This window comes from Aspergillus lentulus (genome assembly GCF_001445615.1).
Source record: "Aspergillus lentulus DNA, contig: Alt17, strain: IFM 54703, whole genome shotgun sequence".
Classification (NCBI taxonomy): Eukaryota; Fungi; Ascomycota; class Eurotiomycetes; order Eurotiales; family Aspergillaceae; genus Aspergillus; species Aspergillus lentulus.
This window is the reverse complement of record NW_028322112.1, coordinates 1,426,193-1,444,372: the sequence shown is the minus strand read 5'-3', so window position 1 is coordinate 1,444,372 and position 18,180 is coordinate 1,426,193. Positions and strand designations below refer to the sequence as shown.

At 50.1% G+C, this 18,180-nt stretch overlaps 8 protein-coding genes across 8 annotated transcripts; 4 read left to right on the top strand and 4 right to left on the bottom strand.

Moving 5' to 3' along the window:
• Window positions 1-416: 416 nt before the first annotated feature.
• On the bottom strand, window positions 417-1,520 carry ALT_9484 (glycosyltransferase family 8 protein; the record flags this gene model as incomplete). The annotated part of the gene is made up of 3 exons (XM_033559466.2): window positions 417-909; window positions 977-1,412; window positions 1,475-1,520. 3 exons carry the CDS (start codon window positions 1,518-1,520, stop codon window positions 417-419), a joined length of 975 nt encoding a protein of 324 aa, XP_033415357.2.
• A 1,224-nt stretch (window positions 1,521-2,744) lies between these two features.
• Window positions 2,745-4,878, bottom strand: ALT_9483 (putative acyl-CoA oxidase; the record flags this gene model as incomplete). The annotated part of the gene is made up of 7 exons (XM_089600626.1): window positions 2,745-3,298; window positions 3,359-3,413; window positions 3,465-3,981; window positions 4,036-4,185; window positions 4,234-4,377; window positions 4,423-4,621; window positions 4,674-4,878. 7 exons carry the CDS (start codon window positions 4,876-4,878, stop codon window positions 2,745-2,747), a joined length of 1,824 nt encoding a protein of 607 aa, XP_089455123.1.
• A 472-nt stretch (window positions 4,879-5,350) lies between these two features.
• ALT_9482 (cytochrome P450) lies at window positions 5,351-7,067 on the top strand (the record flags this gene model as incomplete). Its single annotated transcript, XM_089600625.1, has 3 exons — window positions 5,351-5,416; window positions 5,473-6,075; window positions 6,132-7,067. 3 exons carry the CDS (start codon window positions 5,351-5,353, stop codon window positions 7,065-7,067), a joined length of 1,605 nt encoding a protein of 534 aa, XP_089455122.1.
• Window positions 7,068-10,836: 3,769 nt separating this feature from the next.
• On the top strand, window positions 10,837-11,364 carry ALT_9481 (uncharacterized protein; the record flags this gene model as incomplete). Its single annotated transcript, XM_033559463.2, has 2 exons — window positions 10,837-11,036; window positions 11,097-11,364. 2 exons carry the CDS (start codon window positions 10,837-10,839, stop codon window positions 11,362-11,364), a joined length of 468 nt encoding a protein of 155 aa, XP_033415354.2.
• A 603-nt stretch (window positions 11,365-11,967) lies between these two features.
• ALT_9480 (uncharacterized protein) lies at window positions 11,968-12,903 on the top strand (the record flags this gene model as incomplete). Its single annotated transcript, XM_089600624.1, has 4 exons — window positions 11,968-12,348; window positions 12,397-12,432; window positions 12,482-12,674; window positions 12,752-12,903. The coding sequence occupies 4 exons, from the start codon at window positions 11,968-11,970 to the stop codon at window positions 12,901-12,903; spliced, it is 762 nt and encodes a 253-aa protein (XP_089455121.1).
• A 1,056-nt stretch (window positions 12,904-13,959) lies between these two features.
• On the top strand, window positions 13,960-14,890 carry ALT_9479 (sulfurtransferase; the record flags this gene model as incomplete). The annotated part of the gene is made up of 2 exons (XM_033559461.2): window positions 13,960-14,114; window positions 14,161-14,890. 2 exons carry the CDS (start codon window positions 13,960-13,962, stop codon window positions 14,888-14,890), a joined length of 885 nt encoding a protein of 294 aa, XP_033415352.2.
• A 24-nt stretch (window positions 14,891-14,914) lies between these two features.
• Window positions 14,915-16,062, bottom strand: ALT_9478 (alpha/beta hydrolase; the record flags this gene model as incomplete). The annotated part of the gene is made up of 2 exons (XM_033559460.2): window positions 14,915-15,790; window positions 15,838-16,062. 2 exons carry the CDS (start codon window positions 16,060-16,062, stop codon window positions 14,915-14,917), a joined length of 1,101 nt encoding a protein of 366 aa, XP_033415351.2.
• A 187-nt stretch (window positions 16,063-16,249) lies between these two features.
• Window positions 16,250-17,764, bottom strand: ALT_9477 (uncharacterized protein; the record flags this gene model as incomplete). The annotated part of the gene is made up of 1 exon (XM_033559459.2): window positions 16,250-17,764. The coding sequence occupies one exon, from the start codon at window positions 17,762-17,764 to the stop codon at window positions 16,250-16,252; it is 1,515 nt and encodes a 504-aa protein (XP_033415350.2).
• Between the last annotated feature and the right edge of the window lie 416 nt (window positions 17,765-18,180).

Here is an 18,180-nt window from a genome sequence, read left to right as displayed (position 1 = left end):
GACCTTATTGCACCAAGAAGATCTCATTAGCTTCTGAGTGTTGATGTTTGGTGGGATCGCGCCTTTGGGAACGGAGCATAGTCCTTGATATATCCCATGATGCATCATTGCCAAGCTGTGTACGGATATGGCACGTGGTGAAGAAGGTCATCGCCCGGTTCTCTGGATCTAGAGTCTATGCGACCCCTAGAAGAACCTCACTGTATGGGACGAACTTTGGACGCACAAAATCCCACCACATGGGAGAGCAGATACCCTGCTTGACAGACTGAGGCAAGTCTAGACAATCCTTCTTCTGAGTTAGATATGCCACATTGCTGACTTGCGAAGACAAGTCAAATGGCCACCCCACCTAGATAATGCAGAATGTAAATCTATTATTACTCTATCGTATCGAAACAAAGGGTATCTCAGCGCTAGAACATATCAGCCACGCCCCTCTTCTTCTCGTCCTCGCGTCTTTCATCGGTGACCCGCCACCACCACTCATGTGTAGGGTCCAGACTCTCCGACCGCCGGTTCCCCGTCCCCTGGCCCTCCGCAGCGCTGTCAATCTCATCCCACGGCTTCGGACTGAGAATATAGTGAACAATTTTGACCTTATCGTCCCGCCAGATTGTGTCATGAACCCCCTTGCGCCGTAATGTCTTGAGCGCATTATATATGTACGGTATGCCGGTCCAGCGGCCGCGGAAGACATCGGAGAGAAGGTCTTGGTCAGGGAAGGTGTAGTTCAGCGTTGCAGGAGAGTTGAGCTGGTCGATAATTCTATCGTAGACTCCTTTCGACGGATTGATGACGAGGAGGCCCGAGTTGCATAGTCCAAGTCCGCGGTCTGATGGGACTCCGATTATCTGGGCCTTGTCGGGGTTGGCATGCTGTGATGTAAACGCGCAGTTGGCTGGAATCCTGTACAAGTTTTCTGTCAGTCGCGGTCCCAATCATTGATTGAACATCTTGAGCCAAATGGACATACCAATCCTTCGGATAATGAGGTTTCTTCAACGGGTTGCAGACACAGGCATGACTAGCCGCAAACACCCGGTTCCCCCTCCCCCCCAACTCCGGCGCATCCAGCTCCAAATCCATCAATTCATCCATGTTCTGCCTGACCAGCATGTCGCTGTCCAGTAGCACCACGCGTTCGTACTCCACCAGCGAGAACGCGGTAAGCTTCGTCCACGTATCATGAAATCGAGGGTCATTGGTATATTCTTTCGGGAGGGTCGGCAGGAGATGCGGGACGCGCTGCTTCGGGAGCCCACGGGCGTTAACGGCGGCGTGTCCTTCAGCGGGGAATGAGTCCGTGTAGAGGACGACGAGCGGATACTTGGAGCCGGCTTTTCGTAGCGAGTACTCGAGGGTGAAGAGGCCCGGGAGGTAGTTTGTGTTTGTGATCAGGGTCGCCCATACTGCGCGGAATAAGCCGGTTATCTTAGCAACGGACGGATAGCACGGTTTGCCCTGGGCATACCTTTTGTTGCGGCAATGGTGCGACTGGCACCATTGCTGAAGCGCATAGTGTAACAATGTCTGCACTCTGCAGAGGCAGAACGTCAGGGTAAGTGACGTACAAGATCAGGAGTGTGGCGATAATGATTTATCAATCGCATAAGCTGGCGGGCAGTCGGAGCGGAACAACCCGAGGAGGGGTCTGGGTCCGAGTCTGATTGATAACACCATTCTAGAACTCGGTTGCGCGACTGAAGCTAAGATAAGCAAGCGTACAGTTATCGGCCATATTGGAGAGTCTCACTCGGTGGAATAGCGAGGCTCCTCATTGCGAGAGCTTTACTATTACAAGAGTAGGTATTAGGGAGTTCAGCTCTACGTCTGGCTAAAGACTTTTACTCCCAAGGTTTTAACATTCTTTCTGTACTATTAGAGGCTCATAGGGAAGGAATGTATAAAAGCTTAGATCTAGGAAAAGCAACGAGATAAAGTATACATTCTTAGATGCAGCTGCTGACAAATGCCCGAGCACAATGGGGTTTTTGACTACTCCTGAATCCTGCAGGATCTCCCATTCCAATATGTGATCTCGACACCTGAGGCCAACATTCTCCTTCACGCGGAGTTGATTGTGGCTTTTGTGAGAAAGTAAGCAGATTGTAGAGCATAGACCGCACAGTCCCGGATCCTCTCTCTCGTGTTTCTGTAGTACATTGCAAATATTCAGACGCGCTCATTTTGTGGCTCGAAAAATTCTTACGGGACAAGATATCATGTGCAGCCAATGTCACGAAATTCGGAATTTCCACGGCCGTACTGTTTGTTTGCCCAAGCCTCAGCCAGCCTCATCTGCTCCTGGGCGACGCTTTTCTGCTAGTAATTCAAGCCGGGTCTTTCTATGGATGGATATTTATGCCGACGATCTCGATGCATATACACGTGGCCCAGGTATCTTAGCGTCACTAAAGAGACAAAGAGGACCAAAATGGCGGATTTTCGGAGACTTTCCGCGCATGTCTAATCCCGTATATCCCTTCGACATTCCAGAGTTCCATGAGAAAAGGGATTCGCTCGTCTGACTTTCAAACTTAGAAAGTAATTATTTTTCTGTCTTTTGCTTTGTCCGCCTCTTTTCTGCCGCAGCTGAAGGCAGTTCTTCACATCAGTTGTATCTACGGAGCATCGACATTGCCTATACGAGAATATTAAAATATACTGAAATTAAAGCTCAATTTAAACGCTAGATGTTCTACTAAGATACACCAGGGGACTCCGTTCCACGCATTTTACCTTCAGTCGGCATCCGTCCACTCACTCTGTAGGCTTGTCGTTCGTACTGGAGACGCACCGATGTCAAGGAATGCCTCCCCAGAAAAAGTCTCCAGCTCAGACACAAACGTGTTCCACAGCCGCTCGGAAGTCATGGGTGCACTGCTGTATGGCGCAGCTCCTGTTTCATACACGAGCCTTTCTAACTCCGGGAGTAATGCATCCGCAGCTTGGGCTTCCATTTCCCTCTGCACTCTCCGGCTGATGCCTCCCTGCTCCGTGTACCATGCGGAGTCTTCCAGAATAACACCGCTTTCGTAAAGGGCGCAGAGCTTGGAGTCAATATTTGCCTCCTTCGCTGCTTCCAACGCCATTCGATGACCAATGGCCTGGATAAGTGGAAGCGAGAGCGGGAGGATATTGCGGTTAAAGTCCTCGCTTCGATGCATGCCACCAAATTCGATCAGACGATGCTTCGCCTCCGTCAACAGTGCGGCTTCGTGCCGAGCAACGGGGCTGTTGGGGTCTCTGGGAGACGGGAGCTGATAGCGGCCGATCAAAAGCTCGCTTGCGAGTCCTACATGTGGTTATCATAATTAGCATGAAGTTCAACACTTGAAGACAGCAGGAAACATACGAATGGCAAGGACCCTGATGTCGCCTTCTGCGGTCCCTACTGCTCGGAATTCCAGCTATAGGAGATCGTCAGCATTCTGCGCGGATAAGGGTTCAGTTCTCCTTACTTCACTTTGAAGGATTTGATTATGTTCATAGTAACCATGCCAGCCGCACCCATCATTCAAAGCTTTGATGCTCTTCTGAAAGTGCTGCAACGCAGCAGCCTTGAAAACAGTCGCGATGGCGTGGCGCACGCGCGGATCAACCTTTCTATTTCGGAAAATGGCCGCAGCTTGGACGAGGAATGCCTGAAGCACATGGTACTGCGCGATTGCGTGGAGGATGGGTAGGTGCTGGGTGCGGAACTTTATGACGGCCATTGGATTTCCGTCGTGGCCTGTCACCCTCCGTCGCAGACTGAATTGGGCCGCATTATACACTGCAAGTTTGAGGGCAGGGATGGAAGCACCAGACAGAAACAACGTCCCGGCTGAGACGCGGTGGATCGTGGAGAAGAAGTGATCCCGTTCATTACGTGGTTTTTCAAGGCTCCCCAGGAGAGCAGACTTGGGCAGCACGACCCGGTTGAAGAGGGTGAGAGCGTGGTCGATAGGATGAGCGCCAGCGCGAGGAGGGAGGACCCTTGGTCCACAAAGTCAGCATAATCGTGCGCAAGGGACAAGATCAAAAACTCACTTGGCAACTACGCCTTTGCACATCTCGCGGCCATCTCCCAACGGAACTAGGAATGGCCGGACGCCATAGTTCTCGCCGTCTACGATCAGTCGGGCGATGACAACGGCAACAACGGGAAGTCCGCTTCTTGGTGTCGTCGGTGGCATGCACCTGTGTTTTAAGTTAGCGTTGTATTTGGACGGGGAATGATTCACTAACTTTGCAGCGGCCCAGGAAGGGCTGTGAAGCTCGAAGCCACCGTCTGGCAGGAGTGTCGCGGTGGTTTCCAAGTTTCGCGCGTCTAACCCATGGCCGACCTCGGTGAGCATAAACTGCGCTCTGAGGCGTTCCTTCGAGTCAGCCCTGACTAGCTAGTGAGTGGGTATGTTCCGTGAGGGCGGTACTAACGAAATATCAAAGCTCAACGCGCGCTGGAGGATCCACTGAAGGTCCGGCCGGCTAGCTGCAAATGGGGCCACAGTGCCGACGAACAGATTATACTGAATACTAATCAGTGTCAAAGCTCCACCATCCACTGCGGCGATTGGGTCCGTCTGCAGCTTCCAGAACTTCGGACTGAGAGTTAAGATGTCTTCCACCGTCAAGCCTAGTCTTGTTTAGCTGGTATTAGGTGTTGTGGAGAGAGATCAGGGCCGTACCATATACGTCGCAAATATTCTTCGCCCTCTCGTATGTGAGCCTGGTGCGCTCTTCCAGGGTCAGAACACGTTCTTGTAATTTGAACAAAGGCGATTGAGCCAGCTCCAGAGTAGGTGAGGGTGACTGCCACACCCAGTCATAGAGGGACTGGTCCGGCTGATCCGGTTGGCCCGCATCGAATACTTTTGGTTCTGGAGGCAGCATATTGTGATCTGGTCTGCGCGCTGTAGAGATTGATGATTGTGCAATCCCATAGTCTCCTCCGCAGCAGCGGATATTTATATTTGAGCAGTGGTTGCGCAAACTTCCTCATCGTCGATAATAGAAACTCTCTCAGCTGTTTGCAAAATATAGTGAAGACAAGATTGTGGACGCCGATTGGTTTTCCATGCACGACGCCAGACCCGCCGCAAACATGTTTGTGGCTGGCGGAGGTTGTACGGACTTCGCCGCACTTGAGACAATTACACGAAGCGAAGATAACGAAGAGCTGAAATTCAGCTGTATGCAATAGGGTATGGGTGCATGTAGGGCATGAACCTGACACATAGTCGGGCTCAGCTTTTACCGTACACTAATGTAGTGTTCACCTCGAGAGCCCAAGATCGTGCCTATCATAAAGGACTGTTCGCCCAGAACAAGTCATCAGTTATCGTCGCTCTCAACCACAGTCAACATGTTCGTGGCTGCAGTACTTGGTATGATGGTGGCCCATTGCTCTGCCGTTATCATCAGTGTCGCAGTCTGTTATGTCAATATTCCCTCCCAATCAAGATGATAAAATCTAACGCCTTGTAGCTCCTCAGCTCAGCCATTTACAACTTGTACTTTAGCCCATTGGCAAAGTATCCCGGCCCGTTCATCGCAAGAGTCTCTGCCTTTCCAGATTTCTACTGGTCTCTAACCGGAGACCGACATATGTGGATTGCTCGCAATCATGAGATCTATGGTGATGTGGTCCGCTTTCGCCCCGACGGCCTCCTCTTTAGAACCCCTCAGGCTCACCGGGATATCTTCAACCACAAAGCCAACGTCAAGCGCGCCAAGTTCTACGACATGTTGACGCGGAACAAACATGACACGAGTACCATCACCGGGACCGACCCAACCCTCCATGCTCAGAAACGGCGGGTTCTGAATACTGTCTTCTCGGAGAAGTCGCTTCGTTCAATGGAGCCATTCCTGGTTCAGCATGTGACACGCTGGTGCGAGCTCCTCATTGACGGGGATGGTACGAATTGGTCAACTCCACGGAAAATGTCTGATGCATGCGACTATCTGGTCTTGGATGTGCTCTGTGACCTCTGCTTCGGGCAGTCTGTCGATACCAAGGAGCCTGGGGAGAATGCATATCGTAACATTCCTCACGCGATTGGCTCGTTTCTGGACGTCCTTTACCCGGTACGCTTCCCACCGTATATGCACACAAGCTCGAACTATAACTGACTACCCTGAAGCTTGGTCATTCTCCATGGCTGGATCTTATCATCTGGCTAAAGCCAAGAGGCCTCGATTGGGTGTTTGGAGCCCTGACTCCTCCGCACATTCAATTTCTCTATGACTTTGTGAAGCAGTCGCTAGCGCAACGTCTCAAGACCGAGAAAGAAACCCCATCGACGGGACAGCAAGGCCGAGGAGACATGCTTCACTATCTGATACATGCAAAAGACCCAGCAACCGGTCGCGTGGGCTACACTCCTGAAGCGCTGGAAGCCGAGGCGCTAATGCTGACAATCGCGGGCTCCGATACCACTTCCGTGATCATGGCCGGCTTCTTTTTCTATATTGTGCGGACGCCTCGTGCTTATTGGAAGCTCGTTAATGAGATAAGATCTACATTTACCTCCATCGATGAGATCCGAGCCGGCCCGAAACTGACGTCCTGCCAATACCTACGGGCATGTGTGGACGAGGCGATGCGGATTATGCCTCCCGGACCATCTGAGATGCCTCGAATTGTGCTCCCTGGAGGTTTAGTAGTTGATGGGGACTATATTCCCGAAGGAACAACAGTTGGAGTGGCGTCTTGGAGTTTTTACCGCAATGAGGAGTACTTCCCAGACCCCAACGTCTATCGTCCCGAACGCTGGATAATGGATGAGGAGGTTGGAGTTACTGCCGAAGATGTGGCCAGAGCCCGGTCTAGTTGCTTCCCGTTTGCTGCTGGTACAACAGGATGTGCTGGGAAGAATTTTGCCCTCTTGGAACTCTACATGACCATTGCAAGCACATTGTGGCAGTATGACGCGCGGTTACTACCAGGCGATATGACTGGGGCTGGCAGCAAGACGCAAGGATGGGGAAAGAGGAATCCGGACATCTTCCACGTCAAGGACAAGTATATCAGTGTCAGGGATGGGCCAATGGTTCAGTTTAAGAAGGGAGTAGCTTAGATCTACGAACAATAACATTGACGTCTCGATAACTTCTAAGTTGTCGGTGGAGTATTACGCTTCCATGATGCATTTCAAGATAGACGGCTGCTTTTGAAACATCTTTAATATCATTCGTTCCGATTCTGAATTGGCGACCTCTATTACTGGCGGATCTCTCTCCTACTCTGGTTGATGGAAGAAGGTTTTGCCATGAGTGTTTTCTATTGCGAATACAAGCCAACTGGGTGTCTGCGGCAAATTTAGTTATGGTCTTCAGCGCTGAACATAGTCGTATCTAACAATGCCCATGGCTAATAGGACCAAAAAGAAGAAAGAAAAAAAGAAAGAAAAAGGGCTCGCTCAGGCCCTATAGCACCGCTGCAGTAAGGTTCAAATTCAGGTCCCAGTAATCCATATGGTTCCTCGTATCCCTGAACCGAGCAGCGGGTCCATGTTCTGTTTACAGCCCAAGGGCAACGCGGGTATCTCCGAGGATATTTGCTCCGCACCCCTGCCTGTATTTACGATTGGTCCCGGCTAAATGAGAGGAAGCGAGAAATGTTTGACGAGGCTACTGTTGCCATGTACTTCGAGCTCTGATACACTGCCACCGCAAAAGCAGCCACCACAGTGGCTTGTTTATGAAGGTCCGGAATGCAGCCCACCATCTGGAAGCCCATCGACACAGTTCTCGGCGCATTGAACATAAGTAAATTATGTTCGACTATATGTCTCACCTGAAATGGCGCTCTGAAGAAGCTAATGGAACACTGCTCCTATACACCCCACTCGTATTGCAGTGGTGAAAGAGCCCCTGAGAGCCTGGTTGACTCGATTCCCGCTGTTGACACTAGGCCAGTTTATTCTGCCGATTGGCTGTTGTTATCCCACACTTTCGCTTGTCATGCCCGCCAAGCGATGTGGGTGTCATATCGTGTAGATTGGGGCCACGTCCATCTGCCAACGCAGAGCCTGGTGAGAACAGTAACTCTGTATAAAACTCTGATCTGCTTGAGTTCAGAGGTTCAAAAGCCACCAGCTAGTGTTATTAGAGGATAAAAACAGATTACAGGCAGAAATCTCATGTAAGTTGGGAAAACACCTAACTAGACTTGGAAACAATGTGCCACAATGCGGCGCAAATTTATGTATCACTACCCAAGCTGATTTAATACGTAACTAACTGGATGGTTCCTACACTTGTAGCTTATCGAAGTAATGCGTCCTATAATCGGATCACTCTAAGCCACAGCTGATAGTTTGATAATAGCGGCTACTAGTCCTTCAATTGAGCGGTCGGTTTACTTATGGTTATGAGACAATTGACAGGCCAGGCTAGCTGGATTATTAGAGCCGTGGAAAGCCCTAAGTGGGTTCAGAGTTCTAGGTAGCGTTTTTGATAATAGATCTAGCCATAAGCTTGCACTAAAGCTGTGGCGTTGCTGAAAGTCTCAAGAGGTCGCAGCCAGCCATCCTCTACTGCTCCGCAAGCCAGTCTGGCACTTTGTTCGCAACCTGAACCAGTGGTACCTTCAATTTGTGGGGCAGCACTGGGAATTCTACGAGTACATTTATGGAGTCATTGGCAATAGGAACATATCTGACAAACTAGTCTTGGTTTGCATGCTGCATATTTGGCCCACCAGCTCCCAGAATACGAGTCAGTGCCCCGATTGTTCAAAGGCATTTTCGCATGGGAGCGGGGTTTACTGCAGGGGGATTTGCGATTAGATCTATCTGTGATAAGCGAATTAATTTGCAGGAGTAGAAGCATTCAGCAATGTATGAATAGATCTGTACCACGGTGTTTTCGCAAAGAAAGTCCGCCCTACCTTCCCGAATACCTATAAATCTACACTTTCCCCTCCTCCATATCAGCTACCTGGATTGTAGTGGTGTGTAAAACTACTTCATCTTTTCCTCTCAAACAGATTGTCTATCTTCGCCAGCTAAGGAGCCAGAATGATCAAAGTTACCCAGTTTGTGTCACTTACTGCCATGCTTGGTGCACTTGCACAAGGAGCATCGACTACAGTAAGCACTACATGTTCCAAAAGTCACGGATATAAGACCACCATTAATCTTCCATTACAGGTAGTTTCGAATAATGGTGGTCTTCTGCACAGATGCCAACCTTCGTGGTACCTGCCTGAACTTGCCAGTAATCTCTGATTCTTGTCTCGACTTCAAAGGTGGCCTTAGCCAGCTGTAAGTGTTCAGACCAACCTGAAAATTGTTTATGGTCATGGCTAGCAGATGACGCTCTTGACTAATTACGGTCTACTTCTTTGACTTAGTTACCACAAAGCTTCCTCAGCAGTAGTACCACGGGGATTTATCTGTAGGCTCTCTAGGTATGTACACGCCATGAAGCGCCTTGACTAGATGTGCCTCTTCTGATAATATTAAGGGGTTACGGTTGCACCAATCCTAAAGCCTACCTCCAAGCTGGATCTTGGGATCTAGGCTCTGTACCCTTTGCCTCTGGTTCGATTATCAATTTCAATGATTTAACCGGCAGCTTTTCTTGCAGCCCTATCTAAAGGGATTGGAAATGGTGTCCTTTGAGACGTATAGGTCAACACGTGCCCTCCAACTCAATTATAGGCATAGCTAGATTTTCTACGTGCATTTGCGCTGTTGTATAAGCCATTTCTTAACTCCATCCTTGCTTTTCCCAATGCTATTCCCTAGGACTTCTCCCGCTGATCTTCGTACCAACTTGACGCTGCTATTGTGTGCCTTCAGGAATTCTAATGCATAAGCCGCAAAGCCCTTCCTTGCTCTGTGTGAGTTATCTGCTGGTAGTCAGGCACCTCTCGCATCCTGTATGCGCTCATCTAGGTAGGCTGGTGACGGCTGCTATCAGGGAAGCCGATCTGCGCATGCAGATGGATATTCTTGTCATAAGCGGGGTAACCAAATGCAGAAGGCACTTGATAATAGACCATCCATGGGAATCCTTTCTGCTGTAATTTATTATCTGGACAGTTTTGCCTATATTTTTCACTCCTCACAATCGCATTGATACCTTGAAGTAGTTTATTATAGCATGTGAAGTCTAATTGCAATATATTTCATGTAGTGTCCATGGACTATGCAGAGAATCCAGTGGTTTGAGCAACTTTGTGAGATTTGTAAGATTGAGAGTACTTGCCTATTAATGCACTACTAAAGTATAACTATACTGGTACCAGTATAGATTTACAGATCCAATCCTAGCTCACCATGGTATCTAAATTAAGACAACCCAATTAATAATAGCTAGACTGCGTGTCATGTAGGCTGAATAAGCCTTGAAATCTGAGCTTTAACTTGGACATTCAAAGCAATGATCTACAGATCTCAAGCTACAGCCTCTCAGCGCTGAGTTGGTGGAGTATGGGGGGCCTAAAGAAGCATCGGCCACAACCGCTGATGGCAATATAGTCATGTAAGCACCATACAGCCGGAGAGCAGTTTGTGCGCCTGATTCAGTGTCTCACTTGGAGAAGTGGGAGCCACCGAGATACGTCACGCTCGTCGAAATCCTTCCATCCATGGTTTCTCAGCCACAGATTCCATCATATACGGCGTGCCAAACAGATAATTATAAACTGGTGAGGTCGCTTGACTATAATGTCTTAAATGACCATGAATACCTGCTGGTTAATAGGACATGTACAGATTGCAATGATGGTGTACAACATATAAATATCACCTTCTTCCCAACATTAACTCCTTATTCCCATCATCTTCATATCATCAAATCCTCTTCCTCTCATCCAAGTTCAATAGCATCTGCACGATGAAGTTCACCACCGCCTCAATCCTCGTGGCTGCCAGCTCAGCGCTCGCCGTTCCCACCACCATCAAGCGCGACAGCTACATCCAAATCAGCGACTTCTGGGCCAGAGCTGCTCCCACCTCCCCTGGTGCATCCATGCACTTTGTCGTTACCGATCCAAACTACCCAGAGGACACACCTACCGAGTGCAACCTAATTTGGTGAGTACACAGCTCCTCCTTATGGATACTGGACTGACAGTTACTTCTCTTGTCAATCAGGACCTATGGCAGCCTTCCTAAGACAAACGCCCGCTGCAATAATGGCGAATACTACATCAAATTTCCCAATGGCGCTCCCGACTTCAACTGGTTCACGCTGGAGCTTCAGCGGGTTAATGGATCAATCCCTGAGGATGGCCATGTCTTGCTGAGTTCGAACGCCAATGGCGCTGCGCCTGGGACCAAGTGGATTTGTGTGAATGATCCGGAGCCAGGGGTTGAGATTAGCTGTTCTTATGATGGGGTTCTTCAGATGGAGGTTTCTTAAAGCATGGCAGTACTGTAAGATGCGCGTCAGTTCGCTAATGTTGGGTTCGTTTTGATTCTCAGGGATCCTTTTTCCGTTCATGTCCTTTCGTTGTTTTGAGTATAGAGGTTGCATAGTAAAAATATTCCTTTTCCTGATCCTTGTCGACTCCAAAATCTTCGTTTATTCAGCTTCTTCACCCATCTCCAAGTTCGGATGATATATCCTCTTCGTTTCGAGGTGGAAGGTTCGTCTCCAAACTGCCAATATTTGGTCCTCTTGAACTTTGTTTGATCAGACTTGTGGATAACTCTCAGCCTTGTCAATGCCGAAAGTCAAAGCGCAAACGGCAGTCTTGTGATATCCTGGTAGTAAAAGTGTCAGTGCGATTCGTTAGTAAATACGAGGTATATACCGGCTTGACTCTGTTCGGAAAGAGATCACATTTGACGGCCAATGAGGTCTCCTCAGTCTATTCAACCAAGAAACTAGAGTTGCTCGGTATTGTTAATAGCCCCGAATACGAGGTGTCAAATCACTCTCCACCCCATACTCCGACAGCAAAAGACCCATATAAACTCCTCTCTACCCCAATGTTTCACTAGTGATCTACAGCCAACAAACATGGCGCGCTTCTCCTTCCTCCTGCTGGCCTCGGCCATCTCCCTTACCGCAACAGCGTCCAGCCTCAAGCGCGATACTCTCAAGCCTTTTCAAAAAGGCCGCTTCGTGCCGTCAAATAATGCCTCCACCTCGATAGCATACGACAACAATCTCCTCCCGCGGTACTACGAGTGCATACCGGGTGCCCATCTGTGCGAGGCTGGCCAGTGCTGCGACTTCACCTGCTGCTCGGATGGATCCTGCTGTCCGGCCGCTCAGCTTTGCTACAACGATGTGAAGCCGTCCAAGGGCCCGACGTATTGTTGCGAAATGTATACCGAGAAGGAATGCGATACGAGATGTGTGCCGATGTTGTCGGAGTGTTGCGGTGATGGGTTTTACGTGTGTCTTTTCTCTCGTGGTTGTTTATGATGGTGCTAACTGGCGCAGTGCGAGTATGGCTACAAGTGTACTGCTGGTGGATGTGTAAGTCTGATGTCAATCTTGACCGCAGGACTCATGCTGACATGGACAGTGTAAATGGGGCCATACATGCAGTGGAAGCTACGACGATATCGGGAGCGGTGGTGGTTCTGAAGATCATGATTCAACGACCTCACCCACGTCTACAGAGGGAAAAGTGTCTACTACGTCTACTACCTCTGAATACACAACTCACACAGAGGACCACACAACGACGTCGTATTCTGAGACGGAGTCCACGACAGGTTATTCCACGACGGAATCCGAGAGCAGCACTCGAACGAGATCAAGAGATTCTGATTCCGCATCTGAGACTACTGAGATGGATTCATCAACCTCAACCTCGACCTCAACGTCGTCTCGCAGGACGATGACAGATTTTCCCACGGTGTCAATTTTCACCCCAACCCGGACTTTTGTGCCGGTTCCAGTGCCTACCGGTACGGTATCTCTCTCGGGAGCAAACAAGAATAGCTTCTCGAGCCTCAATATGGAGTTGTTGGTGATTGTGGCTGGAGCTGGTTGGTATTTTGCAATGTGATCCGTGGAGTAACACAACACACCTGAGTGCATCTCTAACCAATGTAAATATCGAGTGGTGGGCAGCTGGTATGATCTCTAATGCAGAACTGAAATTATATTAGTTTCTCATGACTCAGTCACTTAGAAGACTCCATCACCAGTGGCAGGGGTAGCTATGTATCGTTAGTATTCAAGAACAGACGATCATATGCACAAGGCAACGCCACAAACGCAAAAAGGAATTCGTGCACTGGGTAGTGATTAAGGGAATTATGACATGCCTCCTAGATCTGAGAGGCTCTAGAGAGCTCAATCGCCCAGTGATTGCTATCTGGTGGTTACACAACCTAAGCAAGGGGTGCTCTCAGGAACGTGCATGATGCAAGGCATTGCAAACCAGCCATGTCCGCGAATGAGATTGGCCTCGAGATAAGAGTATAAATTCCGCTGGATTGCCAGTCAGAGCTGTCCATTCTTCATCATTGAGGATAGGCTCAAAACGTTTCAAGTCTACTATCCCAAATGTAAGTCGGCGCTCACCTCCCTAACACCAGTAAACTGACCTTACGGATCAAGATGCAATTCAGTCCCCTCCTCACGATTTTTGCGCTGGCAGCAGTTGCTTTCGCTCAATGTAATTCTTCCCTTCTCCCTTCCTGGCCCGTGGCTAACATTACTAGACGACGAGCCCTGTGGCAGTGCCAAGAGGTGTGAAGCCGATTGTCCCAGCAATGATTTCTTCCCTATGATTGATCAGTGCGATCTCGTGGACGGCAAGCCGGACTGCTATGTCAATTTCTACTGTGCTTAAGCCTTGGGGGATAATTATATAATTAAACATTGGGCTCAATTAGAATTATGTCAGGAATAAACTAAATTAGAGCAAATTGCGTGATTGATAGTGGATCCTCAATCATCCCCACTCTCCCACCTCCGCGGTAAATATAATCATGGACTCTAGTGACCAGTCCAGAGCATCATCTTACGCCAAACAACATCAAAAGCATAATGATAAGCCCATTCTCGAGTATGCTGGTCTCCCCAGACCAATTCCACGCCGCCGTGAACTCACCCACACCCACCCGGCGAATCATCCCTGTAGCCGCCGGCCGGCGCGCAGTCCACACCCCCGCCTATCATGCCCAGCATATCCCCAACTCCGTGTATGTCCCACCTCACCACGCAGCATAATCATACTAACGAGCGCAGCTTCTTCGACATGGATCTCATCAGAGATACCACCTCGCCATACCCCCAGATGCTCCCCACGGCGTCACACTTCGCCGCCTGCGTAGCAGCCCTAGGCATCAAGAAGGACGACGTGCTAGTAATCTACGACGCAGTAGACGTGGGGATCTACAGCTCGCCGCGCGTGGCGTGGATGTTCCGCTTCTTTGGTCATGAGGCCGTGCATGTGTTGAATAATTTCCGTGTGTATGTGCGACTGGGTTACCCCGTTGGCACCGGGGAGATGCGGTCCCTCCCGTCTGTCTCTGAGTATCCTGTTACTCTGCCGGCCAGCGACCGGGTGATTTCGTTTGAGGAGTTGAGGGAGCTGGTTTTGAATGATTCGAAAGTGGTTCAGATTGTGGATTCGCGGATTGCGGGGCGGTTTAGCGGGGAGGAAGACGAGGCGGTGGCTGGGTTGAGTTCTGGGCATATGCCGCGGGCGGTTAATGTGCCGTTGGCGGCGATGCTGGAGGAGGAGTCGAGTACGTTCCTGTCGGTGGAGAAGCTGGCTGAAGTATTTGAGAGGGCGGGGGTCGATGGGCGAGTGCCGTTGGTGTTGACGTGCAATTCTGGGGTGACGGCTGCGGCGCTGGATTTGGCGCTGGGGGAGACTGGATATAAAAATCCAAAACGGATCTACGATGGGAGTTGGATGGAGTGGGCGAGGCGGGTGGATCAGCCGGAGTTGATTGTTAAGGATGTGCATTGACTGGTAGACTGCATAGAAGCTATATCATGATGTCGGATCCTCGATCCACTTGTGTATCGCTCTGACCACTTCGTCGCTGTTCTTCTCCAGGAACATCATATGCCCGTTGCCATGGATGCCGACCTCCTCTAGCTGCAGATGCGTTGTTGCAACTCCGGCTTGTTGGAGGAATCGAGCAGTGCACCAGTCGTGTGTGGCATGGTATGATGCTTCGGCTGTAATGACCAAGGTCCGAATTTTGGACAGGTTGGCGAGCTGTCGAGGTGGAGGGTCGTCAGCCTGGATCACGCAATCCGACGTTGCATTGGAGTTGGATGTGATCGTCTGTTTAACAAAGTCGGCGTCTGGATTGGTCACCGCAGGTGAATAAGTGATCGGTATATCGGTCAATCCGTACGGACGGGCCGGTCCACTCCCAAAAATTGCATTCTGGAATGGCGGACCGGACGGTTCAATTGATACGATAGAATGCACCAGATCCGGTTTCCTATCTGCCGTGACCCAAGCCATCGCCCCTCCCTGGGAGTGAGCGACAAGTATCACCGGCTTGCCGATGGCTTCTAGCAATGCAGCGCCAGCAGGCTGCATGGAGGCCTCTTGAGCAGCGTTTTCTGCAAGCGAAGGAACGGTCGATGCATAGTACGCATCGAAAAAGGAATCTCCCATAACACCGGTTCCGGGCCACTGGGTGTGAAGACTCGCCTGTGGCCAGAGGTTGTATTTCGCCGTGTCAGTAAAGTACTTTTGCAGATGCTCAGCGCTGTATTTCCTCAGCTGTCCATTCCTGGAATCCCATGGACTCCTGCCGCGGGAGGTGTGATCGAGCAAGTAGCATTCGTAGCCTTGCGAGAGAAAGTAAGACGCCCATCCTTCGTCACCGTCGGGTTTGTTCAGCCAGTTCTGGTCGTGTTAGTTATGTGAGTCTTTCAGACAAGGAGCAATCGCACCGTTGCTGTCTGGTCGGCTCCGTGGATAAACACGATCGGATACTGTTTAATTGGTCCATCGACAGGAGTAAGTCGTTCGACGTACATCTGGTTGGTGAAGATGTGTTCTCCATCATTGTTGAGGGTGTAGTTGCCTCCGACATACAAGTATGTTCGGCGATGTGGGGTTTCGACGGCGGCCGCAAGCAGAGAAAATGCTATCAGAAGAAGACGATGTTTTGCCATTTTGATGGTGGATGAAAGGGCGAAATATTGAATTGAGAGCCAGAAGAGGGAAGTTGAGTATGCTCAGCCCCGCATCTGCATGGATGTGTTATCGCTGCGGCAACGGCAGATGGTCTCATGTAGTACAAACTGCAGCTGATCTACCAAAGAGGTATAGATATGCGTTCATCTCATTTATCCCACTTCTTCAAGCTTGATTGCTATGCTCGGCTAAAGACGCTTCATCCCGCTGTATCATTTCCTTTCCGAATTTGATTGCCCGTTCGTGGCTTTCTACCTCCTCCTCCACAAGCTTTTTGGCCTGTATAGCCTCGTCTGGTAATCGTAGGGCCCAATCTCTGAGGGCTTCAAGTTCGCGCTCCATCATGACCATACTGGCTTTTTGATCCCGAATACTAGCGACTGTATCCACTCTGCCGAGGGAGGTAATTCCGGTCGCAGATTGAAAGGTCCTCCCTGGACAAAGCCGTTCTGCGTCTGCTAAGGCCGCTTCATATGCCTTTTGATAGATGGCAGCCTCCCTCTTCGCCTGCTGCAGGCTGATCTGATGGTATCGCGCACGGTCGGGGTCAGTATCAGCAAGCTCATTCGCCCAGTTTTGACACGTTTCCACATTCTCCCTCTTCGACTTGTACTCCTGCCGAAGCTTCTCCAGTTCCCAGAGAGGGAGATCTTCCTTCCTCTGGCATACTCCCCCCGGGCACAGCCTCTCTGCTTCTTGTTCAGCCTTGGCGAGATACTCATTGTTCCTCACAGACCATAGCTCTTCCCTCCAGAGCTTGAAACGCGCCGCCCACTGCTCATCGGTAGTCTTGGCCGCCGCAAGTTCCGCTTGATATAACGAAACGCGGGCCTCTGCATGCTTATCCCAGAGCTTGGATCTCTCCACGGATCGCAATGGCTGTTCGGCAGTGTTCTTGGCGGTAGCTGCGCAGTGCGCCCGCGCTTGAGCAACCTGAAAGCCGTCCGCGTCGAAATTATCCGGCCAACCATACTCGCGGTACAACTCTTTCAGGGGTATGTCATGCCGGCTCCATTCGCCTGCGCAATGCTCCCCACCAGGTAGCTCATCCAGTGAACGATACCAGCGGATAATATCGCGTAGAACGTCCCCAGCGCGACGACTGGGTATAGACTCGAAGCTATTACGGCTCTTGCTTTTCTTTTTTCCATCCTTCTCTTCATCTGAATCATCAGAGTACATGACTGGCCCATCCGCCAGCGCAGGATCAGTAGTTTTCCACAGTTCCTGATCAATAATCCAAATCCGGTGCCGCCGCGCATCGTAAATGATCACACTCTGGTGATTCCCCAGCTGCGACAACGGGGTCACCCACGGCCGAATGTACGGCCCATTTTCATCCTCGTAGTCATCGCCGACAGGACTGCCGTAGAAGGGATCCCGACCCTGCATCACGTCTTCCTCGCGGCGGAAATCCGTGAATGCACCACCGTGGAAGAAGTCCTCATTACCGGCAACATGACGGTTCACGTAAGGAAGAATACTGTAGAGGTAGATGATGGCTGGGTCAATCTTCAACTTTTCGTACAATGGGCGCAGATGGTCGATGTTATGTGGGCCTTGTTCGATTCCTGCTGGGTCCAGATAGCGCATCTGTGCGAGGGTCTGGTAGATTTCTAGCATGAGGTCGGCAACCTCGTGCAGGCGCTCTTTCTGATCCGGCGGGAGTTGGTCGTCCATTTTGTTTGGAAATCTATAGCTGTGCATTTCCCTGGCTTCAACATATCATATATCATCCCGGGATATGTTGTGTGTGTGACAAGGAATAAGATTATGGTACCTAGGCAACAAGGCCCACAAGGCAGCCATAGTTGCCTGATTCCAGCCGGGTCCCACAATTCAGGAGTCTAGAGCGTCGAGAATTGAGGCTCGCATTGTCTATTTATGATGGAAAGATGGTCTAGGGTGTTATTAAGTACACATAAATAATATAGTGTGATTTGGCAATGAGAGTATCATATTTTCTGTACGCTCGCAGGATGAAGTGTGGCACAAGCCGGTGTAATTATATATATTTCAGTCGGCTAGTCGGGGCTGTTTAAGGGACCCAGCTGGCAATCTCTCACCCCCAGATAATGCGTTATGAGATAGCAATT